The sequence below is a fragment of the Ambystoma mexicanum genome, chromosome 2q, assembly GCF_040938575.1.
Source record: "Ambystoma mexicanum isolate Mex_15411 chromosome 2q, UKY_AmexF1_1, whole genome shotgun sequence".
Classification (NCBI taxonomy): domain Eukaryota; kingdom Metazoa; phylum Chordata; class Amphibia; order Caudata; family Ambystomatidae; genus Ambystoma; species Ambystoma mexicanum.
Genome location: NC_090924.1, coordinates 620885122 through 620912791, shown reverse-complemented (window position 1 = coordinate 620912791; position 27670 = coordinate 620885122). Strand labels below are relative to the sequence as shown.

General features: G+C 48.1%; 1 protein-coding gene across 1 annotated transcript in view; it reads right to left on the bottom strand.

The window, feature by feature from the left end:
• Positions 1–668: 668 nt before the first annotated feature.
• Positions 669–27670, bottom strand: part of RHEB (Ras homolog, mTORC1 binding) — a 306526-nt gene continuing 279524 nt past the window's right edge. Inside the window, exon 8 of the mRNA XM_069647778.1 lies at positions 669–1159. Coding sequence (XP_069503879.1) covers positions 1067–1159 — 93 coding nt within the window. The 3' untranslated portion in view covers positions 669–1066. The remainder of the gene's footprint in view (positions 1160–27670) is intronic.

Here is a 27670-nt window from a genome sequence, read left to right as displayed (position 1 = left end):
ATACTGCCCCATGGATGGTTTTATGAAATCCTTAGTTGGACTTTAGAAAAACTGTCCCAATAAAAACTGCAGCTCAGATTACATAAAAACACTGGCTTGCCAATTCGCCATTGAGCATTCCTCAGATGTTATTCCAACTAAGCTTGATTATGTCAATTCCTTCCAAGTTTACATTCCTTATTCCGTCTATTCAAACCACAAAGAGCGCCAAATAAGTTGAAGACTCATCCTGAACCTCCATGGTCACTTCACCTCTGCATCACGCCACATTGCATCTAGAGCAAAACATTACGTATGACCCACACAGCCCTCTACTGAATTGATCTGCTCCATTTGTCAAGCTGCATCATTAAATAAAACCCCAACCATGAACCTTAAAACATTTGATATAAGAATGTACCACATTACACAAACTCATTTTGGAGCGTCACATATTTGCTGTCCTAGTCTCGAAGCTTTGGAACACATTACCCATCTCAGAGCTGAAAATAACTACTTTCTAAAGACATATGTAGACAACTGCTCACAGCAACTTAAATATATTCTTCCTATCCCTCCTCCTGCCACTTGTACTGTTCTTTTTCTTTCTTATCCCTGGCCCTGTGAAATTAACCTGTGTTTACACAAGAGCAATATCAATGCATCAAATAAAAACATTAAATTGCAAATTAAGGTCTGCAGCTGTTTTATTTACAAGTATACAATAAACAATTAAGGAAACAACGATATTCAAGTCTAGTTAAGTAAAGAATAACAATATGCTTCATTTTGAGGATTACATTATTTTAACAAACTACACTGAAATTAATGCCAGTAAAATTCTTGGCCATAATATTAGGAAATGTGATGTACAAATTGAAAATATGATTGCTTAAAATTTTAACAAGGCTATAAAGCCTTCTGCACAGACCAGTCAGAGTTTAGACAAAACCTGAAGGAAAAAAAGCTCCGACCATCCATACATTTCAGGTTAAGAAGAAAAAAAAAACAGTATCTTAAAGGAGAACAGGTAATTAGCTTTTTCAAGTAGAGTGATATCCCAGTGTCCATGAGTCCTGCAGTGGATTCACATTACAGAGCAAGAAGACTTCCCTTGTGAACCTCCGCCATCCATTTTTTCTGCCTCTAAAATTATCCTCTTAAAAACTTCAACTGCGGTCTAAGAGAATAGGAAAAAAACATTTCAATTAAAAAGGTGTAAACGTTTAGTTTAGTTAGGACATGATGCATTTTTACCTGAAAATATAAAATCATTGCAAAGAGAATAAAAGGCATGTGTGCATTATGTTTTACAGCAGGCAACACAAATTCAGTAACTACCAAGTTCAAACTTTGTTTGTGCTGGTCACCAATAATGATGTACACTTGGTTATCCGATAGCTTGTGGAGGCAGGAATATTAAATGGAAAGAAATAGGTTGTAAAAATTGAACATCTAGCAGCAGGAGCTACCAAAGGTAATTTGAAAAGCATATAAAGGATTGGGGTTGAAAGACCCAATTAGAAATTTGAGGGAGAAAAGACTGAAGATTATTTTTTTGGAACATTCCCCTGAACATTACGGACTTGGTCCACACACCCAACAACAACCGTACCCCGCTTGCATGCCGATTCGCTGTGTCCCTGCGACACCTGTTCCCTTTCACTTCCATGATCGGGAACCAGTGCCACAGGGTCCTTTCCTTTTTAACCCCTGCTCATAATATAATGAGCAAGGGTGCAGGTGATGCCCCCCCGCACTGAATGCGTGATCTGGTCAAACTTTTCGGCCGTTTGGGTTTTTCGAATGGCTGAAATTCAGCCAAATCATGCATTAGGTTGTTTTTTTCAAACATTTTGGAGGAAACCACATAAAGTGAAGGCCTTGAAGAACATTTGGTGATGCTGTTGAAAAATAAAGAGTTGGGAAGAGAGCCCATAGGACTTTGTTCTCCCTTTACCACCCGCTCCCTCACCCCCATCCCCCAATAAGAATTGAGCCTCATTCATTCTCACTTTGGATAAATGGATACCCACCATACTGTAAATAAAATCAGCTTTTGCAAGTAATCTGCATCTGTCGAGCAATGCGGGACAATCCAAAAAAGTTTCATGTTGTGCCAGAAGCGCTGGTCTGAATCAGACCGTGATTGGTCAAAAAGGTTGTACTGATGGAAGCATATGGAGGTAGGAAGCTTTAAACTATGGGTACATCCTGAAACATTCCCGATGGCCTTCGAAGTACCACAAGGGAGAACAGACATCTGATTCCACTGCAAAGTTAGGGTGATGGACATAAGAAGTTAGGGTGATGGACATAAGATAGCTGAACCACTACACCAGTCAGGTTAAGCAGGGCAAAATCAGGAAAAGGGGGAGAAAAAGGGGACATACGCATCCTACTCTGCCTAGCCTGATTATCTGGGAAGACTTAGGAGGAAAGTTGATGGTTGCATATTAAGTTGAGGAGTGTGGTAACTGGTGCGATCCTTTGGAAGGTGCCAAGATGCCACAAAGCAATTAAACAAATAGTACATGGTTGGGGTCAACGATTAACCAGACCAACAGGACCACCCGTAAGGTCTCTTGAAAGGTAACGTTGATCCAGTTATCTGCAGCATTGTGGTATTTTACCATCTTGATTAATCACTACTGAATGACATCAGTACTTTTGATTTGGGCTGCGCATTTTCAGATTGCGGATGACGCCTGAGGCGCTTGTGAAGAAGGAACAAGTTACTTACCTGTAACTGTTGTTCTCCAGCATGGGTCTGGCATGGATTCACATGCTCATGAATATTCCCCGTCGTCAGGCTGGGAATCCTTGGTAAAGAAAAAACCAGTATCAGTTTCGTTTCTGATCTGTCTTTCGTAGTAATAACCAATCACTGGTCTCTGCGTCATACTGACCACAGCCAATGACTGCCCTCCACCTAAGCACCGCCTCTGGCAGCCATCTTCAGATTTGGAAGCACGTGTGGCAGTATGACCAAGTGAAGAGCCGCAGAGGGGTAGGCGGGAGGGTTCGCATGTGAATCCATGCCAGACCCATGCTGGAGAACAACAGTTACAGGTAAGTAACTTGTTCCTTCTCCAGCATGGGGTCTGGCATGGATTCACATGCTCATGAATAAAGAATACATAGCAGTACACACATGCACAACCACGGGAGGTGGCCAAGGCTCAACATTAAGCATTACATCAAACTCAACATTAAGCATCTTACCTCCTCACCAGGCTCACCTCAGGCGAACAGGTTGCGCAGCACTGCTTGGCCGACCCTGGACTCCTCCCTGGAATCCCGATCGACGCAGTAGAATTTCGTGAAGGTGTGCGTCGACCTCCACATAGCAGCCCTGCATATGTCCAGCAGGGGCACACCAGAAAGGAACGCCGTGGTAGCTGCAATCGCTCTGGTGGAATGGGCTCTCGGACGGCCAGGCAGCGGTCGGTTTGCCAACCGATGACAGTACATGATACAGCCGGAGAGCCATCTGGAAATGGAAGCCTTCGAGAGAGCCTTCCCCTGATTGACAGGTCCAAAGTTCACAAAGAGTTTTGACGTCTTCCGAAAACACTTCGTGCGGTCCACGTAGAACTTCAGCGCTCTAGCCACATCCAGCGAGTGCAAAGTCCTCTCAGCCGGCAACGAAGGCGACGGGAAGAACACAGGCAACACCAAGGGTTCGTTGAGATGGAAGTCCGACGGTACCTTGGGCATGAAGGAGGGGTGCGTCCTGAGCACTACCCTCGTGTCGTGAAAAGTCAAGTACGGGGCCTTGCAGGAAAGGGCCTGGATCTCTCCCACCCGTCGTGCGGAGGTGATGGCCACAAGAAACGCTGTTTTCCACGACAAACTTCAACGGGGCCGAGTGCAGAGGCTCGAACGGAGGTCCCATGAGCTTGGTCAGCACCACGTTGAGCTCCCACGCCGGGGCCGGCGCCTTCACCGGCGGGAACGATCTGAACAGTCCCTTCATGAACTCTTTCACCAGACGATGAGACCACAAGGACGTCTGGCCCGTGGTTCTGGTGTATCGGGAGATCGCAGCAAGATGAATCTTGATGGACGCGTGTGCCAGTCCAGCTTTGGCCAGCGTCAGCAGGTACGGCAGTACCTGGGGAGCCGTAATCCGTAGAGGGTTAATCTTCTGTGCGTGGCACCAGACAGAGAACCTCTTCCATTTGTGCCCGTAGCATTTAAGAGTCGAGGACGCCCTGGCCTTTGCAAGAACCTCTCTGCAGTCGGCCGGTATGTTGTATCCTCCAAACTCTAGCGCTGCAGGTGCCAGGCCTGCAAGTTCAGCGATTTCGGGTCGTGGTGGAGGATGGCGCCTCCTTCCCTGGAGAGTAGATCCGCGTCCACCAGCAGCTTGATTGGCGGGGACGCTGACAAGTCCAGAAGGTCCAGGAACCATACCTGCCTCGGCCACGCAGGTGCGACGAGGATCATCCTGCACCGTGACCTCTTGAGCTGGTTGACGAGCCGGATTAGCAGTGGCAAAGGAGGGAACGCGTAGAGGAACAGGCCCTCCCAGGGGAACGAGAAAGCATCGCCCATGCTCCTCGCCTGGGGAAACCTGCTGGCGAACCTCCGGCACTTGGAGTTCCTCGCCGACGCGAACAGGTCGATCTGGGGTGTGCCCCACCGTCGGAAGAGGCGATCCACTAGATCCTGCCGTAGTTCCCACTCGTGGCACGAGCGCAGCTCCCTGCTGAGTGAGTCGGCGATGGTGTTTTTCATCCCTGCCAGATGAAACGGTACCAGAAACATCCTTTGGGCGACGGCCCAATGCCACAGGTCCTGCCCCTCCTTGGACAGTGCTGGGGACCTGGTTCCGCCCTGTTTCCTGATGTAAAACATGGTGGTGGTGTTGTCGGTGAAGATCCTCACCACCTTGCCCTTGAGGGAAGGAAGGAAGGACCTGAGGGCCCAGAACACTGCACGGAGCTCCAGGACGTTGATATGGAGGGACTTCTCCGTCGGGAGCCAAAGGCCTCTCGCGTGCAGATTTTCGGTGTGCGCTCCCCACCCCTCCAGGGAGGCATCCGTGGTCACGGTCTCCTGGTGGTCTGGGGTCTGGAAGCCCATGCCCGCCATCAGATGCGCGCGGGTGCCCCACCACCGGACCGCTCGGCGGAAACTCTCGTCGAGTGTGATCCTCTCCTCGAAGCCGCCCGTCGTTTGGATCCAGCGCGCGTCCAGGAACTCCTGCAACGGGCGCATCCGGAGCCTGCACATGGGAATGAGGTAGATGCAAAAAGACATCATTCCGAGGAGGGACTTGATGAACCTCACCTTGGCCGCGTCGGAAACCAACATCCGCTGTACCTTGCCCAGGATGGACCTGGTCCTTTCCTCCGACGGGGAGGCCAGAAGGGACACGGTCGAGCTTCGCTCCCAGAAACAGTGCGTTTTGCGCGGGTACCAGGTGGGACTTGGCGTAGTTCACGGAGAATCCCAGGTCCGTGAGAAATTGGACGGTCCTTGCCCTGTGCTCCACGGCGAGCTCCCTCGTCTTGGCTCGGATGAGCCAGTCGTCCAGGTAGGGGTAGACGTGGATCCCCTCGTGGCGCAGCTGCGCCGCCACCGGTGCGAGGCACTTGGTGAATACCCTGGGTGCCGACCGTAGTCCGAAGGGGAGGGCTTTGAACTGGTAGCGACGCCCTTGGACCACAAACCTGAGGAATTTTCGGTGCCCCTTTAGGATGGGAATATGGAAGTAGGCATCCTCCAAATCCAACGACGACAGGAAGTCTCCTTCCTCCAGCTGACCCAGGACGTGCTGGAGGGTGACCATCCGGAACTTCTGCGCCTTGATGAACTTATTCAGACGTCGCAGGTCTAGGATGGGGCGCCATCCTCCCATCTTCTTCTTCACGAGGAAGTATCTCGAGTAAACTCCGGAGCCCCGAAGCCTCTTTGGGACGAGTTCGATGGCGCCCTTCCTGAGCATCGCCTTTACCTCCAGGAGAAGCTGAGGGACGTGAAGCTCTTTCCTGGCCACAGGGGGGACGCGCGGGCACCTTCTTTGAAACTCGAGCGCGTGGCCCCGGGCTAAGGCGTCCAGCACCCAACGGTCGGTGGAGATGGACTCCCACACGCTGACTAAGCTCGCCAGCCGGCCTCCCACCGGGGTGCTTCGGCGGGGGCCCGACCCCACGGCCGGTTCAATCCTGTTTCGACGAGGCTTTGCCGCCTTGACCTCCTTGGCGACGACGGCAGGGTCCGCCAGACTTGCCTCGTCCTCTGCAGGCCTCCTGAGACGACGAGCGGGCCGCTTGACGGTAGGTGGAGAAACCGCCGCCGGAACCTTTGGAGGTGCCCTTGCCTCCGCTGCTCCGAAAGGGCGTCCGTCGTTGCTGCAGAACCCCAAGGGCCCGGGCCGTCTCAGTATCCGCTTTAATGGCCTGAAGGGAATCGTCCACTGTTTTCCCCAAACAGCATGTCCAGGACTCTGGTCTGTACGTCTTGACGGAAGTCCGTAGCCTTGAGCCATCCACGCCGCCTAAGGCACACACCGTTGCCCAACTGGCGAAACCCAGTGTCGGCGATGTCCGTCGCAATAGTGATGGCGTGGTCCGACGCCACCTCACCTTCCTGTAGGATCTCCAGGGCATCCGCCCTCTTGTCGTCCGGTAGGAAGTCCAGCAGGGGAGCCAGTTTGTACCATAGCTCCCTGTCGTAGCGGGCTACGATAGCCAAGGCGGTGGCCGCTTTAATCGTCGTCGCTGCAGACGAGATGACCCTGCGTCCCATAGCGTCCAATTTCTTTCCCTCGCCGTCCGGTGGGGAAGTCGATGTGGAGGCCGCACCCCCCCCACTTTCTTCCTGGCCGCCGCGTAGACAACGGAGTCCGGGGTAGGCTGCGCCCGGAGGCACAGGGGGGCCGCGTCCGGGACCCGGTACTTCTTCTCGTACCGGTCTCTTCTAGCTGGCGTCGTGGAAGGGTTCTTGAGGAGGGCGAGGCCCTCATCCCAAATGTCGTCCAGTAGAGGCACCGCGAGGACCGTCTTCCTCTTGGCCTCGCGCCGTTGATAAAGGAATCCTTCTTTTCTTCTCCTCAGGGCAGAGTTGGAAAAGCTCGGATGCCCTGGCGATCATGGAGTGGAACGATCCAATCTCGTCGGGCGGAGAAGACCTGGTGGGAGGTGACGACGGCAGATCCTCGTCGTATACCTCGTCGTCCGTACCCGTCGCTGCCGTGTCAGTCCCCGTATCATCCCCTCGGGTGGACGGGGAGGAGGGCTGGATGGGTCGCGACGGCTGAAAAGGAGGTGGAGGGTGAATCCTTCTCTTCTTGGGTGGGGGAACACCCGAAGGTCCCGGTTCAGGATCCCCCGACGGGAGAGGTTCCTCCGTCGGCAACGGTAGTCTCGTCCTTATCTCTGAGCATAAGGACTGTATAGCCAACAAAATGGCCGCCGAGTTGTCTTGCGGCGCTGGCAGAGGGGAATCCGACGGGCGATCAGGGGCCCCGTCGGCACCCTCGACGATGTCGTCACCTCCGTCGGGATCCATCCCGACGGGCCGGTCTTCATCCACGCCAAGGCCGTGGCTTAAGACCTCGATCAGCTCTTCCTCTGAGGTTGGAGCCGAATCTACAACGACGCCCTGCCCCCCCTTTTCTTCCCCGCTGGGGATTTCACGGGGGTCCTATCGATGGGCACAAAAGAGGACTCCCTCCGAGGTGGCAGGGAGACCCTGAGCCCCGAGATCGCCACCACTGGTGTAGCCTCCACAGGCTGAGCCAGGGCCGCCGCGACAGTATCGATAGAGGGCTTGGTCGGATGGATTAAGGCCTTCACCACCTTAGGTGCGCTCACCGCCTTATCCTTGAGGGGGGGGGGGGACACTGCCTCGCTCCCCCTCCGATGGGGCCTTTGAGCTCGACCGGGGCCTCTCCATTAGCCTCGCCGGGTGCTCGCCCTTCCTCTTACCCGAACCAGAGCGTTGGCTCGTGGCTGAAGGTGCCGGGGAAGGTGCGCCCTGCCTGGCGCCCGTAGAGCCCGACCGTTCGGCGCTCCAGGTGCCAGCGGACTCGCGGTGCTTGGCCTTGTGTTGGACCCCCGTCGCGTCCTCAGAGGTCTTAGAAGACCGCTCGGATTTCTTCCTCTTCTTCTCGCCTGACGGGCTCTTCCCTTCCAGCCAGTTGGCGAGGCGTTGATGGCGGTCCTTCATGGTCCGCTCCGACATATTGCCGCAAAACGCACAGTCCTTCTCCACGTGCGTCTTGTCCTCATGTAAGCAGTAGAGACAAAAGGAGTGTTCGTCCTCCTTAAAGACGTTCTGCAGCTGGCATCCAGGGCAGACCCTGAACAGCTTTCCGGGTATCGAGCTTCCCTTCTCCAGGGCCATGTCCGGGCCTGAGAAGCTTCTGGAGTCCTCCAAAAACGTAGCTCGACGAAATCTTCACCCTTGAGGGGCGCAGACGAATCCAACACGGGTCCCCGTTGATCGGATGGAGAGTCGGTGGAGCTTGAGGCTCTTTTGACCGAAAAAAACGAAGTTTTTGAGAAAAAAGCGTGAAAAATAGCACTAACGCTCGAGAGCAATAGCACGAGGATCCCAACACATGAACGTGCGGTAAAAATCTGAAGATGGCTGCCAGAGGCGGTGCTTAGGTGGAGGGCAGTCATTGGCTGTGGTCAGTATGACGCAGAGACCAGTGATTGGTTATTACTACGAAAGACAGATCAGAAACGAAACCGATACTGGTTTTTTCTTTACCGAGGATTCCCAGCCTGACGACGGGGAATATTCATGAGCATGTGAATCCATGCCAGACCCCATGCTGGAGAATTGCGTTTTCTGCTAGCAGAGGTGCTCACTACTATTTTTCTGCGACCCAGTCAGACATCATTTGAGAGAACTATTTGTTGCAGTGCCTTGAGGACGACCAGGTGTTGGTCGTGAAGGCTGTGATGGTGAGACGGGTCCTGGATGAGTGGCAGGAGAGGTGGGTGAGTGGGGTGAAGGGCAAGTGGATGTTCGGTGTTCGTGGGAAAGTGTCGGTGAAGGTGGATGCAGGGAGTTCAGAATGGAGGAGGGGGAGGAGGTGATGCTGAATCGGTTGAGGATAGGGCATGTGGGGCTGAATGACTGTCTATTTCGAATAGGGAAGCGTGAATCAAGGGACTGTGCAGTGTGTGGGGTGCCTGAAACGGTGGGACATTTTTTGATTAGGTGTGAGAGACATGTTGCAGAGAGAGAATTGATGAGGGTTCGGTTGACTGTGTTGGGTATGGCTGAGCTGAGCGGGAGGGCTTTGTTGGGAGGTGATGGGGAGAGAGGCAGGAGGGGTAGTAGTGTGATGTTGGATTTTGTGAGGCAGACGGGGAGGTGGGAGGAGTTGTGAGTTTAAATGGAGCTAAATAATAATTTGCGGGTACGGTGCACATCATCCTATAGGATGCGGAAGCGCCTGCGTGGGTCCGCCCACGCCTATGATAATAATGAAGAAGAAGAAACAGGGAGAGGACCACGAATAATGCAGACTAAGCTGCCACTACAAAACTAGGAGGAATCCATCCGTACACCTCCACAAGCCCTGAGGAATGTGGTGCAACTACTTCGATACCACAGAAACCGGTCGGCTATAGGGAGACCTGACCTAGTGCTCCAGTAAATAGCACAGGCAGGTCTCTCCTGTTCTAGGATCCTTATAAATTGCAAGGAACCCACAAAATTCTTCAATGCTTAGTTGCAAAAGAGGAACCCACTGGAGAATCTAATACCTACTCTCCAGCCCTTTTAATATACAGTTCTGCACCTGCCCAACGGAGAAAACACAAGAGTTTAGAATTTCTACCGCAAATGGCAGATACACAGAGTCGGGATCGGCTTTGTGTTTTTTAGCACGATAAAGTGTTTTGACTTGCTAGTGTGAGCTCAGTGAGCGAGATGTATCCATCCCTACTCATTTTAGCAAAAAACTGAGTTCTTAGTGTGACAAGAGTACTGGGCAACCCACAGTCGGAATACCCAAATCAGTCCCTTGTGTTCTACTTAAAACCACTGCCACCAACCATTTAAAGTAGGCAAGGGTAAAATCGGACTGTTACACGAGTGTTCAGACTCGGGGGATGCTAGGCAACCCCTTCAGCACTTTATGTAAGATAGTGTGTGGTGGGTCTGTAAATTTAAAAAGACTAGCAAAGTCAATTTAACTTTACAGGATCTAGGAGATGGTAGTCAGTTCCAGAAAAGGTATTTAAACCTTAGGGCGTTTTAAAAGACCCTGCTGTGCCACTGCACTGAAGCTGCTGTGTGACACATAAGAAAACGAGGATGCCTATAGGGAGTTTAAAAAGTTGTTGGCTTTCCATTTACTCAAGTTGTGGGACGTCAGTGTAAAGCTCCACCCCAGCAGCTTCCCTTTAACCATTCCATCTGGAGGATAACACCTTGTAGGGATGTTCTTCCCATGTATTCCTCATCTTTGACACTTCTTCAGCTACTTCGGAATTCTTTATTTTTTTTTCAGCAGAGGGCACTGTGCGATGTTTGACGGTCTCCGTTGAGAGTAATGTCAACAAAGGCATATATAGCACGCGCAGCGCCCGTTGGCCTACGTTCTGTTTTTCCCCCTTTTTGCAGCAGAGATACCCGTTAAACACGGGAGTGATCATACTCAGCCTTGATGGCACAGAAGATGTAATCGCATGGGAAATTCTACTGAGGGGTAGGATGGGAGGGCAATGAGGAATACGTGGAAGGGACATCCAGTCGTAAGAACGTTACCAGGGGGTAAGAAACTTGTTCTTCGAATGGATTGTGTCCTCCCATGTATTCCTTATCTTTGACAGACTCCCAAAGCAATATTTGGTTTGCAGGAGGGGATTTATACATTTTCATGGACATAGTGAAGGACTGCCTTGCCAAAGGTACCATCCTGACCAAAGGAAGAATCCAGGCAATAATGTTTAGTTAACGTGTGGATGGAAGGCCATGTTGCCGCTTCACAATTGTTCCCAATTGGTACACCCCTTTGAAGGGCTGTAGATGTAGTCATGCCCCTGGTGCAATGAGCTCTTAAACCTTCAGGATGGTATTTTCCTGCCAGCCTGTAACATTCTGATATTACCAGAATTATCCACCTAGATAGGCTCTGCTCGGTAACAGCCTGACCTAGCTTGTGTCCTGTATATCCGATGAAGAGTGGTCATCAATTCGTAACTTTGACATTCTAGAAATGCAAATGCTTAACGCTCTCTTAGGGTCCAACCTATGTAGTATTTCGTCCTCCTTACCAGGATAAGGTGGGGGATAGAAAGAACAATTGTCCGATACAAATGAAAATCAGAAATGATTTTGGGCAAAATATAAAAAGAAGGTTCGACCTTCAAAACAACCCTATCTTTGTGGAAGATAGTAAAGGGTGGATTGGATGGAGGTGCCTGCACCTACCTCACTCTGCGGGCTGATATTAGAGCTACCAATAGGATGGTTTTAAAGATTAACCTTGGAGGACATGTGTGCAGAGGTTCAAAGGGTGCACACATTAGGAATTTTAAAACCAGATTAAGGTCCCAAACCGGAAACTCGAAAGGAGATGGCGGGAACGCATTTGTGAGCCCTTTCAGAAATTCAGTCACCAGTGGAATTTTAAACTGGGAACCTTCCTCCGACGTGCGCTTAAAATAAAATGGACAGCTCCGCCAAGTAGCCTTTAAAATGGTACCCAATCTGGAGTCCCAGATTAGCAAAGGATAGAAGAAAGGATAAAACATCCAGTGTTTTACATAGAAAAGGATCTACATTCTTTTCCTTGCACCACTTGCAGAGTTTATTGCAACGGTACAAAGAATTTGTTGCTTGTCTTTTGGCCGAAAGCAACACCTCATTACGTCATTCGGGAGGTCCCAATCCGTATATCTCAGCCTTTCAGAAACCAAGTGTGAAGGTTGAGAGTCTTGACCTCTGGATGGAGAACCCGACCCTCTTGCGATAGAAGGTCCTCTCTTTGTGGAAGATGCATCAGAGCACAGACTGACATGTCCAGAAGATCCGGATATCACATCCTCCTGGCCCAATCCGGTGCAATAGGGATGTGTTTCCAGAACCTTCTCAACCTCCCGATTACATGAGGAATCTGGGGACTGGAGGAAATGCGTACAGGAGTGGAAACTCAGTGCACTACGAACGCATCTCCTAGAGCTCCTCTTGGGGGAAATTCCCTGGAGCAATTTCATTTGCACTTCTGGTTGACCTTGGTCCCAAAAAAGGGTGAAGATCTCTTGAAGGACTTCCTGAGCTATTTTCCACTCGTGGGAGTCTGTGCTCTGCCTGCTCAAAGCATCTGCCGCCGTGTTCTCCTCTCCGGCCAGGTGAACTGCCGATAGGGAGATTCCTTCTTGAATTGCCCAGTAGCAGAGCTGTATTGCCTCTCTGCACAGTGATAGTGACCCTACACCTTCTTGAATTGCCCAGTAGCAGAGCTGTATTGCCTCTCTGCACAGTGATAGTGACCCTACACTGACTCTTTTGTTGAGGTAGTACATGGCCACTGTGTTGCCAGTCATCAGGACATTCTTTCCCTGTAGAGGGCAGAAAAGCCTTCAGCGCTAGTCCGATTGCTCTCAGCCCCAAATGATTGATGTGCGTTTGGGCTACAATGGAGACAAACAACCGCCGATTGTCAGATCATTGGGGTGGGCTCACCACCCATTGAGTGAGGCGTCCATCACTACTGTAATCTCCAGCCATGGTTGCCAAAAAGGTTCTTCCTTCAGAAGGTAAGAAGACCCTGGGCACTCTGAAATTTGGTAACCATCTGAAGAATGTCTCGAGTCCTCACCACGAGTGGTGAGCTCTTTCCCCAGGGATGCATCTAGTACTGCTCCGATGTACTGGAGCCTTTGCAAAGGTTCTTGTAATTGAGGGAGAAGCCCAGTCTGAAGAGTGGCAGATGACGTTGAGATGATTCAGGACTTGTTCGGGAGAACGTGCCCTGATCAGCCAATCGTCCAGGTAGGGGTGGACGAGAATCCTCCCTCTCTCGAGACTCGCTGCCACTATCCCCATCAGTTTGGTGAAAACCCCCGGGCAGATGTCAGCCCGAATGGCAGAACTCTAAACTGATAATGAGAACCGCCTACTGCGAACCTCTGGTATTTCTGTGCTTGTGATTGATTGGCACATGAAAATAAGCATCCCGAAGGTCCAATGCCACCAACCAATACTGGAGTTGGAGGACCTGAAGGAACCGAGAAAGTGTGACCATCTTGAACTTGGACTTAAGATACTTGAACAAGTTCCTCAGGAAGGACAAGATGGGTCTCAGCCCTTGCTTGGGTATCAAAAAAGAAGGGTACCACCAGCTCTTGTTCCACTCCGTTCCAGGCACTGGTTCAATAGCACCTTTCTATAGCAGGGTTAACATTTCCTGCAGAAGGAGCGGATCCGGAATCCTCAAAAAGTGGTTCCGCGGTGGATTGGTCTGAGGTCTCCTTATGAAAGGAAGGCAGTAACCGTGGACTACTGTTTCCAAAGCCCAAGCATCTGAAGTAATGTCTCACCATTCTTCTAGATGCCGAGGCAGTCCCCCCCCCCCCACCCCACTGGAGAATTGTGACTAAAGACCTCAGAGTGGTTTTGAGGCGGCTGATGCAGTGGCAGATAGTAAGGAGGCTGCTGCTTGAGCTGGCTTTGCACCTGCACCTCGTCCACCACGAGGAAATCTCAGGCCTCTTTCACTGGCCATTCCTCTTGTCCTTCCAACTGAGTAGTAGCGAAAAGATCTACCCCTCCAAGGTTGCCCACTAGGACGAAAAGGCTGAGGTTGCCCAATAGGTTGCCTAATAGCAACACCTAAAGACTTGGCTGCCGCCTTTGAGGTCTGCAACTTCAAGGCTTTCGCCAGTCTTGTTGCCAAAAAGATGAGGCCTGTCAAAGGCATGTTGAGAAGTCTAGATTTCACATTGGGTGCAAAACCCGATTTTCTCAACCACGCAAATCTCGCCATAATGGTGCTTGTAGCCATGATTCTGCTAATATCTGCAGAATCCAAACCTAAGAAGCCGTCTTTCACCTCCTTCTGCTCTGCTGCCATGGAAATACAATCCCATAGAGTGTACACAAACTTTGCGAGGGCACAAGTGGAGTGGGCAGAAGATACCTTCCTCGACCATCTATCTACGTGTTTGTCATCCCTATTAGGAGGGATGGTAGGGTATGCCGCTTGTTTGGAAGTAACAGTAGCTGCCTGCACCACCAGACTCTGCGGAGTGGGGTGTTTCGACAGGTAGTCAGGGTCACTATTGGAAGGCGGTATTTTTTAGTCTAGTTCTCATCAACTGCCGTATTGGACTCTTGAGTCTCCCAGTTTCGTCCCGCTCATAAGGCAGTGAAGGCCTACTCCAACCCATGTAATCGACCACTTTTGACATGAGCTGTCTGTAGGAAGCATCCACATGTTCCCCAGCTTCTGGCTTTTCAAATTCAAGTTCTGGCGAGGTATCTACCCTGCTTGCTGTTTGCAAGTGGTCACAAAGGTCCTTCATTCTGGACTTTTCAGAGATAAAACTCTGGTACATTGGGGCTTCATCCTCAGACCGCTCCTCTTCTTCAAAAATGGAAGAGATTTAAAAAGGAATTAATTTTGTGCTTTCGGGATACAGTGAGGATTGGTGGAGAGGATTACCTTATCCTTTGCAAATCGGAAGTGTGGAGGGTCCACCCTTAAGGCATGTAGTTCAGAAACTCATCTGGAGGATGTAATGGAAATCAGGAACACCACCTTCCAGGTTATACACTTGATATGCACCGAAGAGAGGTTCAAAAGGGGGTTTCATGAGGCCGGCTAGGACCAGATACAAGCGCCACACTGGTGGAATTCTTTTCTTTGGTGGAAAAACGTGAAAAAGTCAATTTAGGAAGTGTTTGAGGAGCCGGTAGCTGTAAAGGGTGCGTTTTCCTCTTTCCCTGGTGAACCTGGAGATCGCCAGGCTTCCTTTGCTAGTTTCAGCAGATGGGGCTGAAACTGTTGGTTGTATGGTCAGTGGATGAAGGTTGGACTGCTGCGAACACCATGCGCAGAATCTTTCCCACCTCAGGTTGTAGGGCTTGTTAGTGGAAGGTGCCCTACCTGCCGCTAGTAAGCGCTGACATTCCTGTCGGATGTCTAGATAGCCGTACTCTGCGTGATCAGGAGCCACGCTGTCAACTTGATGGAGCCTGGGTCGTGATGTAGAATTGCCCCGTTGTTCTGAGAGAGGAGGTTGGCATGGGACCCCAGATGTATTGGGTTGCCCGCCGATAGCTGAAGGAGGTCTGAACCAGGTTTTCCTGGGCCTGTATGGTGTCACTAGGATTATCTTGCAATAGTACTTGCAGATTGTCTTCCTGATCAGTGGGAATGGAGGGAACACATGCGAAGATGCCGCTGCATGGGAATGAACGCGTCCCCCTGTGAGCTAGTGGTGTGGTAACCTGCTTGCAAATTCCTTGCATGGTTAGATTTGGTTTATTCGGTTGTCGTGAAGGCGCCATCTGTGAGACTGCGAAGAGTCCCTGCTGAGGGAGTCTGCTTGCTGGTTGTGTATTCCCTGAAGGTGGAATGCTTGCAGCACGATGTTGTGGCTTGAGCTTCCTGAGACAGGGTGTTTGACCTTGTTCCGCCTTGCTTAAGCAGGTAAAACATTGTGGTGGTATTGTCCGTGAGGATCCACACTACTGAATTCTTGTTCAGTGAAAGGAAAGATTTTAGGGCCCAGTGGACTGCTCGCAGCTCCAGGACATTTATGTATAGAGTCGATTCTTCGGGAGTCCACAGGCCTTTGATCTGGTGTACTCCTAGGTGTTCTCCCCAAACCACCAACGAGGCATCGGTCACTATATTCAGAAGGTGAGTTGGTTCTACCAGTGGCATTCCTTTTGAGATGTTGTAGAGGACTGTCCACCATTTCAGTGATTTTGAGTGTGCCTGGGTGATAGTTCTATCTATCTGATCTCTTCTATAGTGCCACTCACTCTCAGGCTTCAGGGCGCTCACAAAGAAAAACACAGACAACAAGAGTAGGAGAGAACTCAGTCCGAAAAAGAAAATGAAACTATAGAGGTTAACTGGTCATTTAACCAAGTTCTTCATCGAAAAGAAAAGTCTTGATTTTTCTTGATAAGAGCAGTTGAATCACTATCAGCAAGGTGTTTGGGAAGTATGTTCCATAAAGCAGGGGCCCAGGTGTTAAAGCTGGCTCCCCCAATTTTCTTTAGGCGAGTACATGGTTGGTTCAGCCGAATTGCATTATTGGAATGTAAGGTACGTCTGATGGGATTTCTTGTAATCCTGGTATATAGATAGGAAGGGGCCTCGTCATGGAGGTTCATGAAGGTTGTGACTAGGCCCTTATATTATATTGCAGCCTTTGCTGAATAGGCAACCAATGTAAACTCCTGCGCGCTTCGGTCACATGCGCTTGATGCTTCAAGCCACAAACAGCGCGTACAGTACTGTTCTGAACAACTTGGAATTTTGTATATTAGTCTGTGAGGTCCCAATTAGCAAACTGTTGCAATAATCCAATCTGGAGCAATATCCTGTTCGGTTACTGCTTTGAACGAAAAGAGTGCTAACTCAGAAATACATCTTCTGGCTGCATTGGGGGGGGGGGGGGTGGGCGCCGACCTTTAATCTGAGATACTGTTGATGTCTCGGATGTATTGGGATGTGAAAGTTAGCGTCTTTCAGGTCTAAAGCCGCTAGGCTGTACAGTCTATGACATCTTGAAGTGTGACCATTTTGCACTTCTGTTGAGGTTATGGTTTAATTTTCTTAGGCTTCGGATTAGATGTGATTTCCCGTCTGGCTTCTTTACCATGAAGTATCTTGAGTATACTCCCCCCCCCCCCCACAGGAGGAACTCTTTCTATTGCTCATTTTTGTAACATCTGCCGCACTTTTTGCTTGAGAACTCGAAGGTGCAGATGGGACACCATTACAGGAGGAATGGTTTTCTGCATGCGTTTGAACTATAACAGATGGCCGTGTTGGATGGCATCTAGCACCCATCTGTCCTTTGTACTTGCCTGCCATCTGTCGAAATGAAACACATTGCCCCCCCCCCCCCAGTGGTCTGTCCCAAAAGCAGTTATTGTTTGGGTATGCTCTGCCTACCTCTGTGCGAGGTGGCAGATCCACGTTTGTGTTGACCTTGATGGTAAGCCCTGGCTCATTGGGAGGACTGGTACTTCTATACCAGAGACAATAGTAGCTGGATCTTTCGTAGTTCTTGTTTTCCCTCGAGGACGACAATCTGGTGTCGCTTGAGGCTCCTTGAAAGGGACGAAAGGACCTTCTGCCTTGTAGAGCAGTTCATGATCTAGCAGTATTGGAGTAAGCCTTCATTGCCTTAAGGGCTTTGTCGATTTTGTCACCAAAACGTTCTCTCCCTCTTTCCCGTCTCACACTGGTCGGCCTACCTTGGCTCTCCTCCTACCCCCATCTACGAGGCTAAGAACCTCAGGGTCATCTTTGACCAACCTGCCTCCCTGCCACTCAGAAACTTTAGGAGACCCAGCTCCGGTTCTGGAAGCACCTTAAGACCTTCCTCTTTGCTTCTGCCTTCGCTCATCCTCTCCCCTGCTGATCTGTTCTGTCTCGGCATCGTACACCTGGTTACCCTCTGACTTTCAGGGCCAGCTACCTGTTCACCCTGTACTGTTTCCTGGCAATCCGTTGCACTGGGGTCTGTATCTGTAAACCTACAGTTCCCCCAACCCATTTTTTTTTTTTATCAGACACATCCTGTTGCCTTTAACCTAGCACTTGCCGGCTGCACTACCACGGTTTGTTGCTTTTTATTTTTTATTTTCATTCCTTTGCTCAGCACTTTCCACTTTTCTCCTCTCCCATGAACTTTCCCCTTTCCCATGCACTTCTGCGTTCTCAATGTCACAGGGCCTAGTAAGATTATTGTTTTGTTTTCCCGTCTCATCGCGCTATGAAACACTTGTGTACAAGCGCGATACAAATAAAATACAAAATCAAAAAAGCTTATCAACGACTTTATGTTGTTCCTCCTGCAGCGTAGCCATCCCAGTCTTCTTAGGACGACACCATTACCAATTTGCTTGAATCCCATCTCTGCGAGATACACTGCCATATTGAAGCGGTGGTTTGAGGTCTCCTCTCCTTCACGTACCAAAGTCATGGCCTCCTTCCACTGTTTTTCTGGCAAGTGCTCCAATATGTAGGCCAACTGGTGCCACATTTCACCGTCGTAATGAGCCACTATCGCCAGGGCGTTGGCGGCTTTAATTGTTGCCCCAATGGTAAGCATTTCCTTGCCAAAGGCATCGATTTTCCTGCCCACATTATCGGGAGGTGTAGTGATTTGTTTTGGGTATGCGCCTTGCGACTCGCAGCCGCTGACACTACCAAGGTTACACATTTGGGGGTCATGTCCGGCGCTTTGAATATTTTCTCTAGCCTTTCCTTTTCAGCGTGTTCAGAGAAAAGATGTTTCAGGCTCTACAACCCCTCTTGCCAAACATGGTCTAAGATTAGTATTGAAAATACAGCCTTCCTGTGCTTACCCATGTGATCAAACAGGAAGCAATCTTTTCCTCTGCAGTAGTTAGCCCAAGTTCTTGGCATTCTTTTGATACCATGGTGTGGAAAGCACCAATGTCTGGTGGAGAGGGTTGTGCTGGGCTACCCTGGAACCCGGGTAGCCCAGCCAGGAACCCTGGTTCCTGGTCATCAGTGTCCCATGTGTCATCATGGTGAGGGGAGACGGATGAGGAGGTGGAACTTATGTCCCACGGACCAGTGTTATGATCTGTATCCACTAGCTCCCTTTCTTGCTCGCCTATTAGCGGGATATTTCTTCGTGGAGGTGGAGGCCTGGGTGGAAGAGTGTGACCTTTGCGCCAACCGTAGAGGTTTGGTGTGGTCCCTGGATGCATGCCCTTGATCTCTTCCTTGTAATGCATGTAGACCTGGAGTATCCTGGTCTCTGCACTGATGGATGCCTGGAGGTTGAGGCGGTGGAAGCCTAGAATTGAGCTGTCCAACTAGACTTTGCAGAGTCGAACAAACTTGCAGGGATAGCAAAGATAGCAGATTAATAAGAGGGTATGGTTGAGCCATACCTCCTGTTCCCGATGGTGTAGGGGGGAAAACCAAGGGTTGCACTTTGCGTTATTGGAGTTCCTTCCCCTCTTGATTGTGGTCTACAGGAAGATCCGTCTTGTACCTGGGGTTGGATGCTGCAGTCATCGGAATCTGAATCCATGACCCCTGGGCATTCCTCTCTGGGCGGCTCAAAGTCTGATGTGATTTCATGCTTAAGGATTTCCTCAGACATGATTTCTGTGAAGCTTAGGGGTGACATACCAAGAGAAATGTCTGGGCTCTGTTGGTTCTTGCGTTGGAGTTTTCAGTATTCCTTTACTACAGGACAGAATATTTTCCGCTTGTAGCAGGTTAGGTTGTTCAGTATTAACTATAATTTGGGACGTGGTAGAAGTTTATGAAGGGTTTGGGTGAACTAGTCTCACCCCCTGGAGATTCAGTTTTTCGTCATCGACAAGAGTGTCAGAGTTATGGCCAGATTTTGTTGTCGGAGCCTTTTCCAAGGACGATTTAATTGATGGAGGATGCCCCATGGACAACTCTTGGCCTGAGGAGGATCCATGTCAGTTTTTTTTTTGTCAACGAAGATGGGGTTTTCGTGCAGGACTTAGCTTTATGTTTCTCCTTCGGAGAAGATGGTCTTGACGAATGGGAGGTCGACTTCGTTAACGGGTGCGAGTCCTTATCCGGCTTCGACAAGGTTTTCTTCAAAGGGATTTTCGATAACTGGTCGTGGACCAGGAGCCTTCGCTGCTGACTGAGACGGGGATCCTGTCATTGCCCGATCTTGGCTCGTCAACAATTTTGACTCACCTTTTTTTTCTTCTTTTGCGTAAGTGGCTCTTCCGACCTCGGCCTGTGGCTTGATGGTGAACACTTGTCAGAGGCGGTGGTAGCTCTCCCACTCCTTGAATAGCCCACTTCAGATGCCAGATATTTCCCTTCATTTAGCCAAATTAGTCGACGTTTCCTGTCTGAGGATTTTTTTGAGAAAAACACTGACAGATCTCACAATCTTCAAAGGAATGGTTAGGGTATAGGCAGTATATACGATCTATGTGCACGTGTTGCTTCTTTGTTCCTTTTGAAAGTGTGGAAAAATATATTTTTCACCTGTAAAGATAATTTCTCTTGAAGAGAAACTCAAGGAATTCCCACCAGCTAGAAAGACTTTCAATCTATGGGGAAGCTGCAGGGACGGAGCTATACACTTGACATCCTATTGATGGAGACCAAAAGCACCCACAAAGACGTTGATGGGACACTGAAAGTTTTGCCATAGGAAAAGTACTAAATCAAAGTAACCGGGGCCCGACGACGGGGAATATTCACAGCATGTGAATCCATGAAAGATCCAATGCTGGAGAACTTGAAAAAAAGAATCATCGAACAACTGTTCATGGTAAGGCTCCGATTCCTACTTAAACGACCTCAAACAAGTTGTGTTTTCAAATAGAGGTCCCCGTTTATGGTCTTGATGTATAAGATACTCTGTGACCCGTCAACTCCTATTTGTGTCTACTGTGAACATCTCTGGTATCGAATTCAGCAATTCCTCTGCTTCACAGAAAATAAATAGAGGATCTCATTCCAGGTGTCTTTGTAGCTTAACTGGTTGTAGTAAACCTGCTTTCACTCCTCGCTCCAAGAAGGATTTATTTTAGTTGCTCAATTGCTTCATGTTCTTCTCAGTTGCAGGTGCAATATATGGGAAGATCCAAACTCATTGTGTTGATATTCAAACGTCCCTTTTGCGCTTGCAGCTTTCAAAATGCAATCAAGATCTCGGGCATCAGAGACCTTAATGAGTGTTGTCTGGTGTTGATTCTGACCTTTTCTGGGGTATGCATCTTACTATAAGAGCTTCAAGTTTCTAGAACGAGTGCATCCTTCAGCCAGGTGGAGGCAAAGGATTGGGTCATCTCCCTCCACACACATACACGGAGGCCACTATTTCTAATCCATTTCACTCATCTCAAGCCTGTTCTCCAGAGCCTTATTCCCTTTAATCACTGCCTCCATCTCTTTTCCCAGCGTATTCATTGCAGAGGTTGCTCATGCTCACTGGTGTTCCAACTCTGGTGTTTCCATTATGACTGTTCTAGAATCTAGTTGGGCCACCTTTTTTCAGTTTGTCAAATTTCCCCTCCAACCTAGACAGATTTGATGTAGCCCAAAGCAACCATTACTGGCTACCTCAAAAAGGTGAGGACGTTCTGGACAAATCTTGACTGACTGGTGGTCTACGTGTCTAACTACGTGGCATGTAGTAATCAGATTGTTATTTTATCCTATTTAGTTTTTTCCAGATGCCATTTTTTGAATTTGTTCACCTGTGAATATACGTGAATGAAGAGAACCTTGAACTCCAGAGGCGCAAGCGGGACCTGGCACTTGCATTGTTATATTCTGAGCATACATCTCTGGCTTCCCTCTTTAGTTGTGATCTCAAAATAACACTGAAGAAGGAAAATCCCATCTTTGTTGAACAGCTGCTTAATTTGCTTCTTACATGTGTACTTTAACTTGCTGGGAGCAGGCTATATGCTTTACATGGACCATCACTGCCCTTCCTCTTTTGTCCATAACAATCTGAAGCATGTCCTGCGAATATCAGATCCTTGGATAGTGCTGGAGGGTGAAGTGAGTCACTGTTGCCCACAATAAAGATAACCGCACCCCTGACCTGCTTCATCTCGGCATCAGCCAGCATGCGATGAAGCCCACAGCCAAGATGGCCACCTGGCCATTGAGCTCCTGGAAAACAACGAAGCGGTCTAACCCTTGCTTATACTATATACTACAATGACCAGTCTACTGTGTGCGCTGCAGCAATGAGAACGTGCTGATGTGCTCCACTGCCCATCTAGAGGAGGGCACTTCCCAGGCTCTTTGGTAAGCCATTCCCCTTTCCACAACTTGTTCTGAACCCCCCCTCCCCCCCCGCAGTGGTTTGGCAGCCACCCTCTGATAAACATGCTCCTCTTTAAGGATACAAGCTGGCCTCCCCCCTCACCAAAGCGACAGTCATTGCCACACAGTTCATTCTTCAAACAAGGATGTTTTTGATGGAAATTGAGGAGCTGAAAGGGGAGGAGATGGCCTCTAGTCATACCAAGTTAAAGTTCAAGAATTGTAAAGACAATGGGCCTCATAAGTTTGGTGGTAGCCTTGGCAGTAAAACCGGCAGGCTGCCGACGAACGTGATCATTTTTCCAGCACCTGGCAATGGGGAAATACAGGGGCACTACAGCCCTGGTGGGCCCTGCATTTCCCCATTGCCAGGCGCCAGAATGCATTACTCCCAAATCCCATTTGAGCCCCATAGGGCTGATGTTAAATGCACCGGCATCATTCGTGAATGGTGCTGGTGCATCCAACAGGGTCTGCTCGCGGGTGCCGTCAGGTCAGACCTGGCGTGTGATAAGGCACTGGCAAGGAGAACTTGTAGTTTGCCGGGCCGGTAACAGAACCGGCAAGATTACCGTTACCAGACCGGCAAACTTATGAGGTACAATATCTGAAAGGCTAGGTTAATCTTGCTCACTAGGAGAAAGGGAAGAAAGGGTGGACACAAATGAGAAATCCGCTTTGAGACAGGACGAAAAAAAAAGCAAAGGAGTAAGACTAAGTGACAGACTCTACAGATAGTTCAATTGAGAATTGAAAACAGGTGACTAAAGACGGATAGTAATTTAGGCTCATCTGGTCAGAATGAGCTTCAAATTGAGATTGCTAAAGACAGCAATGCCAGATCACATGAAATAGTGGTAAAGATTTCCTTATGGGACTATACTGGCAGAACCCAGGAAACCGGCTGTGGGCTACAATGAATCTGAGGTGCAATTAGATCAGGATCATAGGTCTATTAAGGCGAAGTCTGAAGGACATAGCGAGGGAACTTTATCATGGGATCCACAAAAAGGGCTGTATTTTAAGCCTCAGTTTTCAATTGAAAGTCCAACACCCAATCACTACTTTAAAAAAAATGGTTGCACTTGAAGCTAAGCAGTTTGGTGCAGACTGCAGTAAATAACCATGAACTACATTACTGACTTTGAAAGACACAGCTACAGAGGAAAGAAATCGCCTGTAGCTGCAATGATTGGGAAAATAAGCGAGAAAAACATGAAAGCGACTTCTACACCTTCAAAGTGATTAACACTGCTTTACTTAGGCTGGTGTTCGCAGAGACCTGGGGTTTCTCAACAAGGACGATTTCTTTTGGTTTTACTTTTAGTTTGTTTTCCTTTGGGTTTTCCATGGGTTAATGCAGTGTTAGAATTGCTGATTCTTAAAACCAAACAAGAATTAGCATGGGCAATGGATGGCTACTTCAATATTACAACTGACTGTTGGAAGAACATGTGGTCACAAATCTACAAAATAAGCCCAGTTGCTATTAACCAACCCTTATATTTTGACATGCCTAGAGTAAGAATCTCCAGATTCTCCTCACCAATTCTTGCGATTATTGTCAGGAATTATTAGTTACATTTCAAACAAGATTTTATTATGAATTTGAGTTTGTTTATATTCTCTCTTCTTCCCTCTCTTCTTCCCTCTCCTCTCTCTCTGTCAATTCTTCATATCATAGAATTGACAATAGTATTTTAAAAGAAGTTAGTGAGTGACAGAAACGTGCTCCTTTGATCTTATTTTTAAACTCAAATCTAGCAATACTACATCTAAATTAAGATTAGGATTTAAACGTTCCTGTTATATTAAAGCTACTGGAGCCATCAGCTGTATTCGACTGTCGACCATACAAATCCTGGCAGATACTTTTTTATTTAGCATTTATATAGCGATATGAACCCTCCGGCATCTGAGCGCTGCTCATTACTCACGGTGTGTGGTGCTCACACTGTCTCGCTCCGCTAATTTCTCGCTTTTGGATGTGAGATGGGTTAAATCTTTGCCGTCTTATCGCTCAGCCAAAGTATTTAGTGGGGCTGAGGCAGCAGATGTCGTTAAAGTGCCATGTGTGGTTCCACAGGGTTCATGCTGATCCCCCCACGCTATATAACATTTTACAAACATTGTTCAAGCTTTTGGGCGTTAGGCGTTATCTATACCAACTACGCAGATGATACACAATGCCTGATCCCTATTTTAGGGGAATATAAACAGGACTCTGAAGCAGTCAATGAGGTGTACTCACTCATTCAACATTGTATGGCTCACAATGGGTGTAATGATGCCAAGACTGAGCTAATGTTATCAAGCACTAACATCAGACCGAAGACATTAAGTCCTTGGTATAAAGGTTTTACCATTGAGGGCTGTACCGTCGTTATCACAGACAAAGTCAAAACCCTAGGGGTTTAGCTACACTCTAAATATCCATGGAAGCTCAGATCAGTCTCGACTTTGGCATACCATCTTAAATTGTTGAGCCAAATCAGACCATCTTTTAAAGAAATGTTGCATCACCAATACAAGGGCAATTAATGCAGCCAAGATTGACTATTGTGGAACTTTGTTGTATGGAATAAGCAAGGATAGTTTCTCTAAATTACAAGTGATACAAAATAGTACAGTGCGAGTAGTTGAAGGATTAGGAAGCAGTGACCATGTCTCAGGCATGCAGTACACCACTTGCCAGCAGAGGCTCATACATCTGTGTGATTACTTACCATTACACAGAAATGTCCATTTGGTAATAGCCTTAGCTATCTTATCGGTGAGAATCTCCTGGCCTTACAGCATGGGGACTTAAGATCCAACTGTACCAATTTGTTGACTGTGCCTATGCTGCCACCAAGCTTTGGAAAGTTTTACCACCGGAGTTGTGGTTCTCTTCCAGCGTTCAAACACGCCTTGAAAACTCACCTCTTCGTGGGATTCCAACTTTAAGCTAGTAATGTCTTCTATGTACACCGCTCTTTTGAATAGGTAGGCGTCTGTCCCTGTTGTGTTCCATGTTAGCATGCTAGCGCCCCAGGGCTTGTAATATGGCGCTATACAAATAATAAATAAAAATATCTGTCAATCTGATCCTAGTTTTTAGCTTTCCTTGTGTGCAGTTCGTGTTGCATTTGTTTCATGTTCCCCCCTCATTTATTTGTAATTTACATAACTTAATATAATAGTTGTTACAACCATTATATTGCTCAGATTATAGAAGGTTGTAATCCATTAATTATTATATGTTATACTAATACTTTTGTATTCAGACCAAAGTTTCTAAATGTTGACATTTGGTGCATTATATTCAATGTCTATTGCTACATGGTTTAACTACATTTTTATAATCTTAATTGTTACTACATATACATTTTGTATCACATGTTCTCATTATTAATTTATTTAGTATGTTTGTTTATTTATTTCTATAGCGCTCCGGACCCAGGAGTATAGGGGCGCTTAGTACAAGTTTACAAGGCACGGTACAGGGTAATAAACAGTGAAGCTAGAACAATTTAAATAGCAGTTATATACAGGCAGTGAGGGTGAAAGCACCCAATAGTAACATAAGTGAGGAATAAACAGTCAATACATTATATAGCTAGCTCTGACTTCAAAGTTGGCTATTTGTCAGAAGCCACCCAATGACCAGTTTCCTGAATGACTGGAAGGAGTTGGATGCTTTTATGCTCAGTGGCAAGGAGTTCCAGAGTTGGGGGGCGAGGACAGTAAAGCTCGAGCCTCCGGCTCTTTTGGAGTTAAATCTGGGCACTGTAAGGCATAAGGTATTGGAGGATCTCGTGGTTCTAACGGACAGTTTCATGGTGAGTTTGTTGGTCAGGTATGGGGGTGCTAGATTGTTGAGAGCTTTATACGTCAGGCAAAGTGTTTTTAGGTCGATTTTATGTTGGATGATGAGCCATCTGCATGTAGTTCTGGTGGCCGAGATGTGCTCACGTCTGGGGATATTTAGCGCTGCCCTAAGTGCATTGTTTTGAAGGACTTGGAGCTTGTTAATTGATGCTTGATTGGCACCTAGGTAGAGACTATTGCAATAGTCTAGTTTCGATTGTATAAGGGCTCTGGATAGTATGAGGCAACTGTTAGGGAGAGAAATGGTCTACAGGCTCTAATGAGTTTTCCGGTATATGCCGTGGCTGAGGCGGTAGCATTGATTTGTTTGGCGAAGTTAACGTTGGCATCAAGATAGAAGCCAAGTGTTTTCACATTTTTGGCGACCGGGATGGTGTTGCCATCGATAATGATGTTAGAGTAGTTAGGACTTAATTTTTGTAGGTTATTCGGTGAGCCAACAATGAGCAGTTCGGTCTTCTCGTCATTGAGGCAGAGGCCATGTGTGGCCATCCATGCCTGAATGACGGAGAAGATTTCATTGATCCTGGCTACATCAGTATCGTAGTTGCCCGAGATAGTGAGGAGTATCTGGGTGTCATCCGCGTAATTTGTGTAGATGACACCCAGGCGGTCCAGTTTATCGAAGAGGGGCTTTGTAAAGATATTGTAAAGGGTGGGTGAGACACATGATCCTTGTGGGACACCACAAGATATGGGGATAGGGTCTGCTGCTGCCTCCAGAGAGAAGACCCTCATAGTTCTGTTGGCTAGGAAGGACTGTATCCACGAGACAGCAGAGGGGGAGAAGTGGGCGGCAGAGGAGAGGTGGTTGCGGAGTATTTTATGGTCAACCAGGTCGAAGGCCGCTGAGAGATCTAATAGGAGAAGGATGGCAGCCTTGCCCTTATCTTTGATTTCGTCAATCTGACTTTTAAGGTCGACAAGGGCAGTTTCTGTTCCATGCTGAGGCCGGAAGCCAGACTGACGCAATCCAAGTAATTGGTTAGACTCTAGGTAATGCTGAATTTGCAGGTAAGCAACTCTATCAAGTATTTTTAGCAAGAAGGGAACAGTTGTAATGGGCCTGTAATTTGTGGGGATGGAAGGATCCAGAGTCTGTTTTTTTAGTAGCGGGAGGACCCATGATTGTTTCAGATTGTTGGGTACCGAATTGGTGGAGAAGGATGCGTTTATGAGCTTGGAAATGAAGGGGGCGAGGTCTCTAGCAGCATCTTTTATGATCTGTGCAGGGCAACTGTCCTCTTTACAGTTTGATGGTTTGAGGGAGGTTATAATTTTTTGCACTTAAAGTGCGGTTACGTTTTTGAAGGTGAATCCCTGGGTGGTGTTAGGGGTGGTAGGTGAGCTGGGCATGATGGGGCTAAAGGTGGGGCTGCTATTAGAGAGTTGAAGTCTTTTGTTTTTGATTTTAGTTTGTAGGCCGGTAATTTTGTTTGCCAGGGCATCTTGGATATTTGTGCACCAAGATTGGTCCTTCACAGACGAGTCCATAGGTGGGTTGGGGTTTTCTAGCTCCTTCAGGATAGTGAATAGCTCTTTGGTACTGGAGCTGGCATTACTTATTCTTGTGTTGTAGGCTTCTTTTTTGTGCGGATAATTTCTTTTTTATAGAGGGAAGATGCATTTATGAGATTGACTTTGTTCCGCGGAAGGGTTCTTTTTCCAGAGAGATTCCATTTTTGACTTATTTTTTCTTAGTATTTTGAGTTCTGGAGTATACCAAGAATTGAGGTGTGCTTTAGGTTTACTTTTACATAATTTTAGTGGAGCAGCACGGTCAATAGCATTGGTCATGACGTTATTGTAGGTCTCTACTAGAAGGGTAGG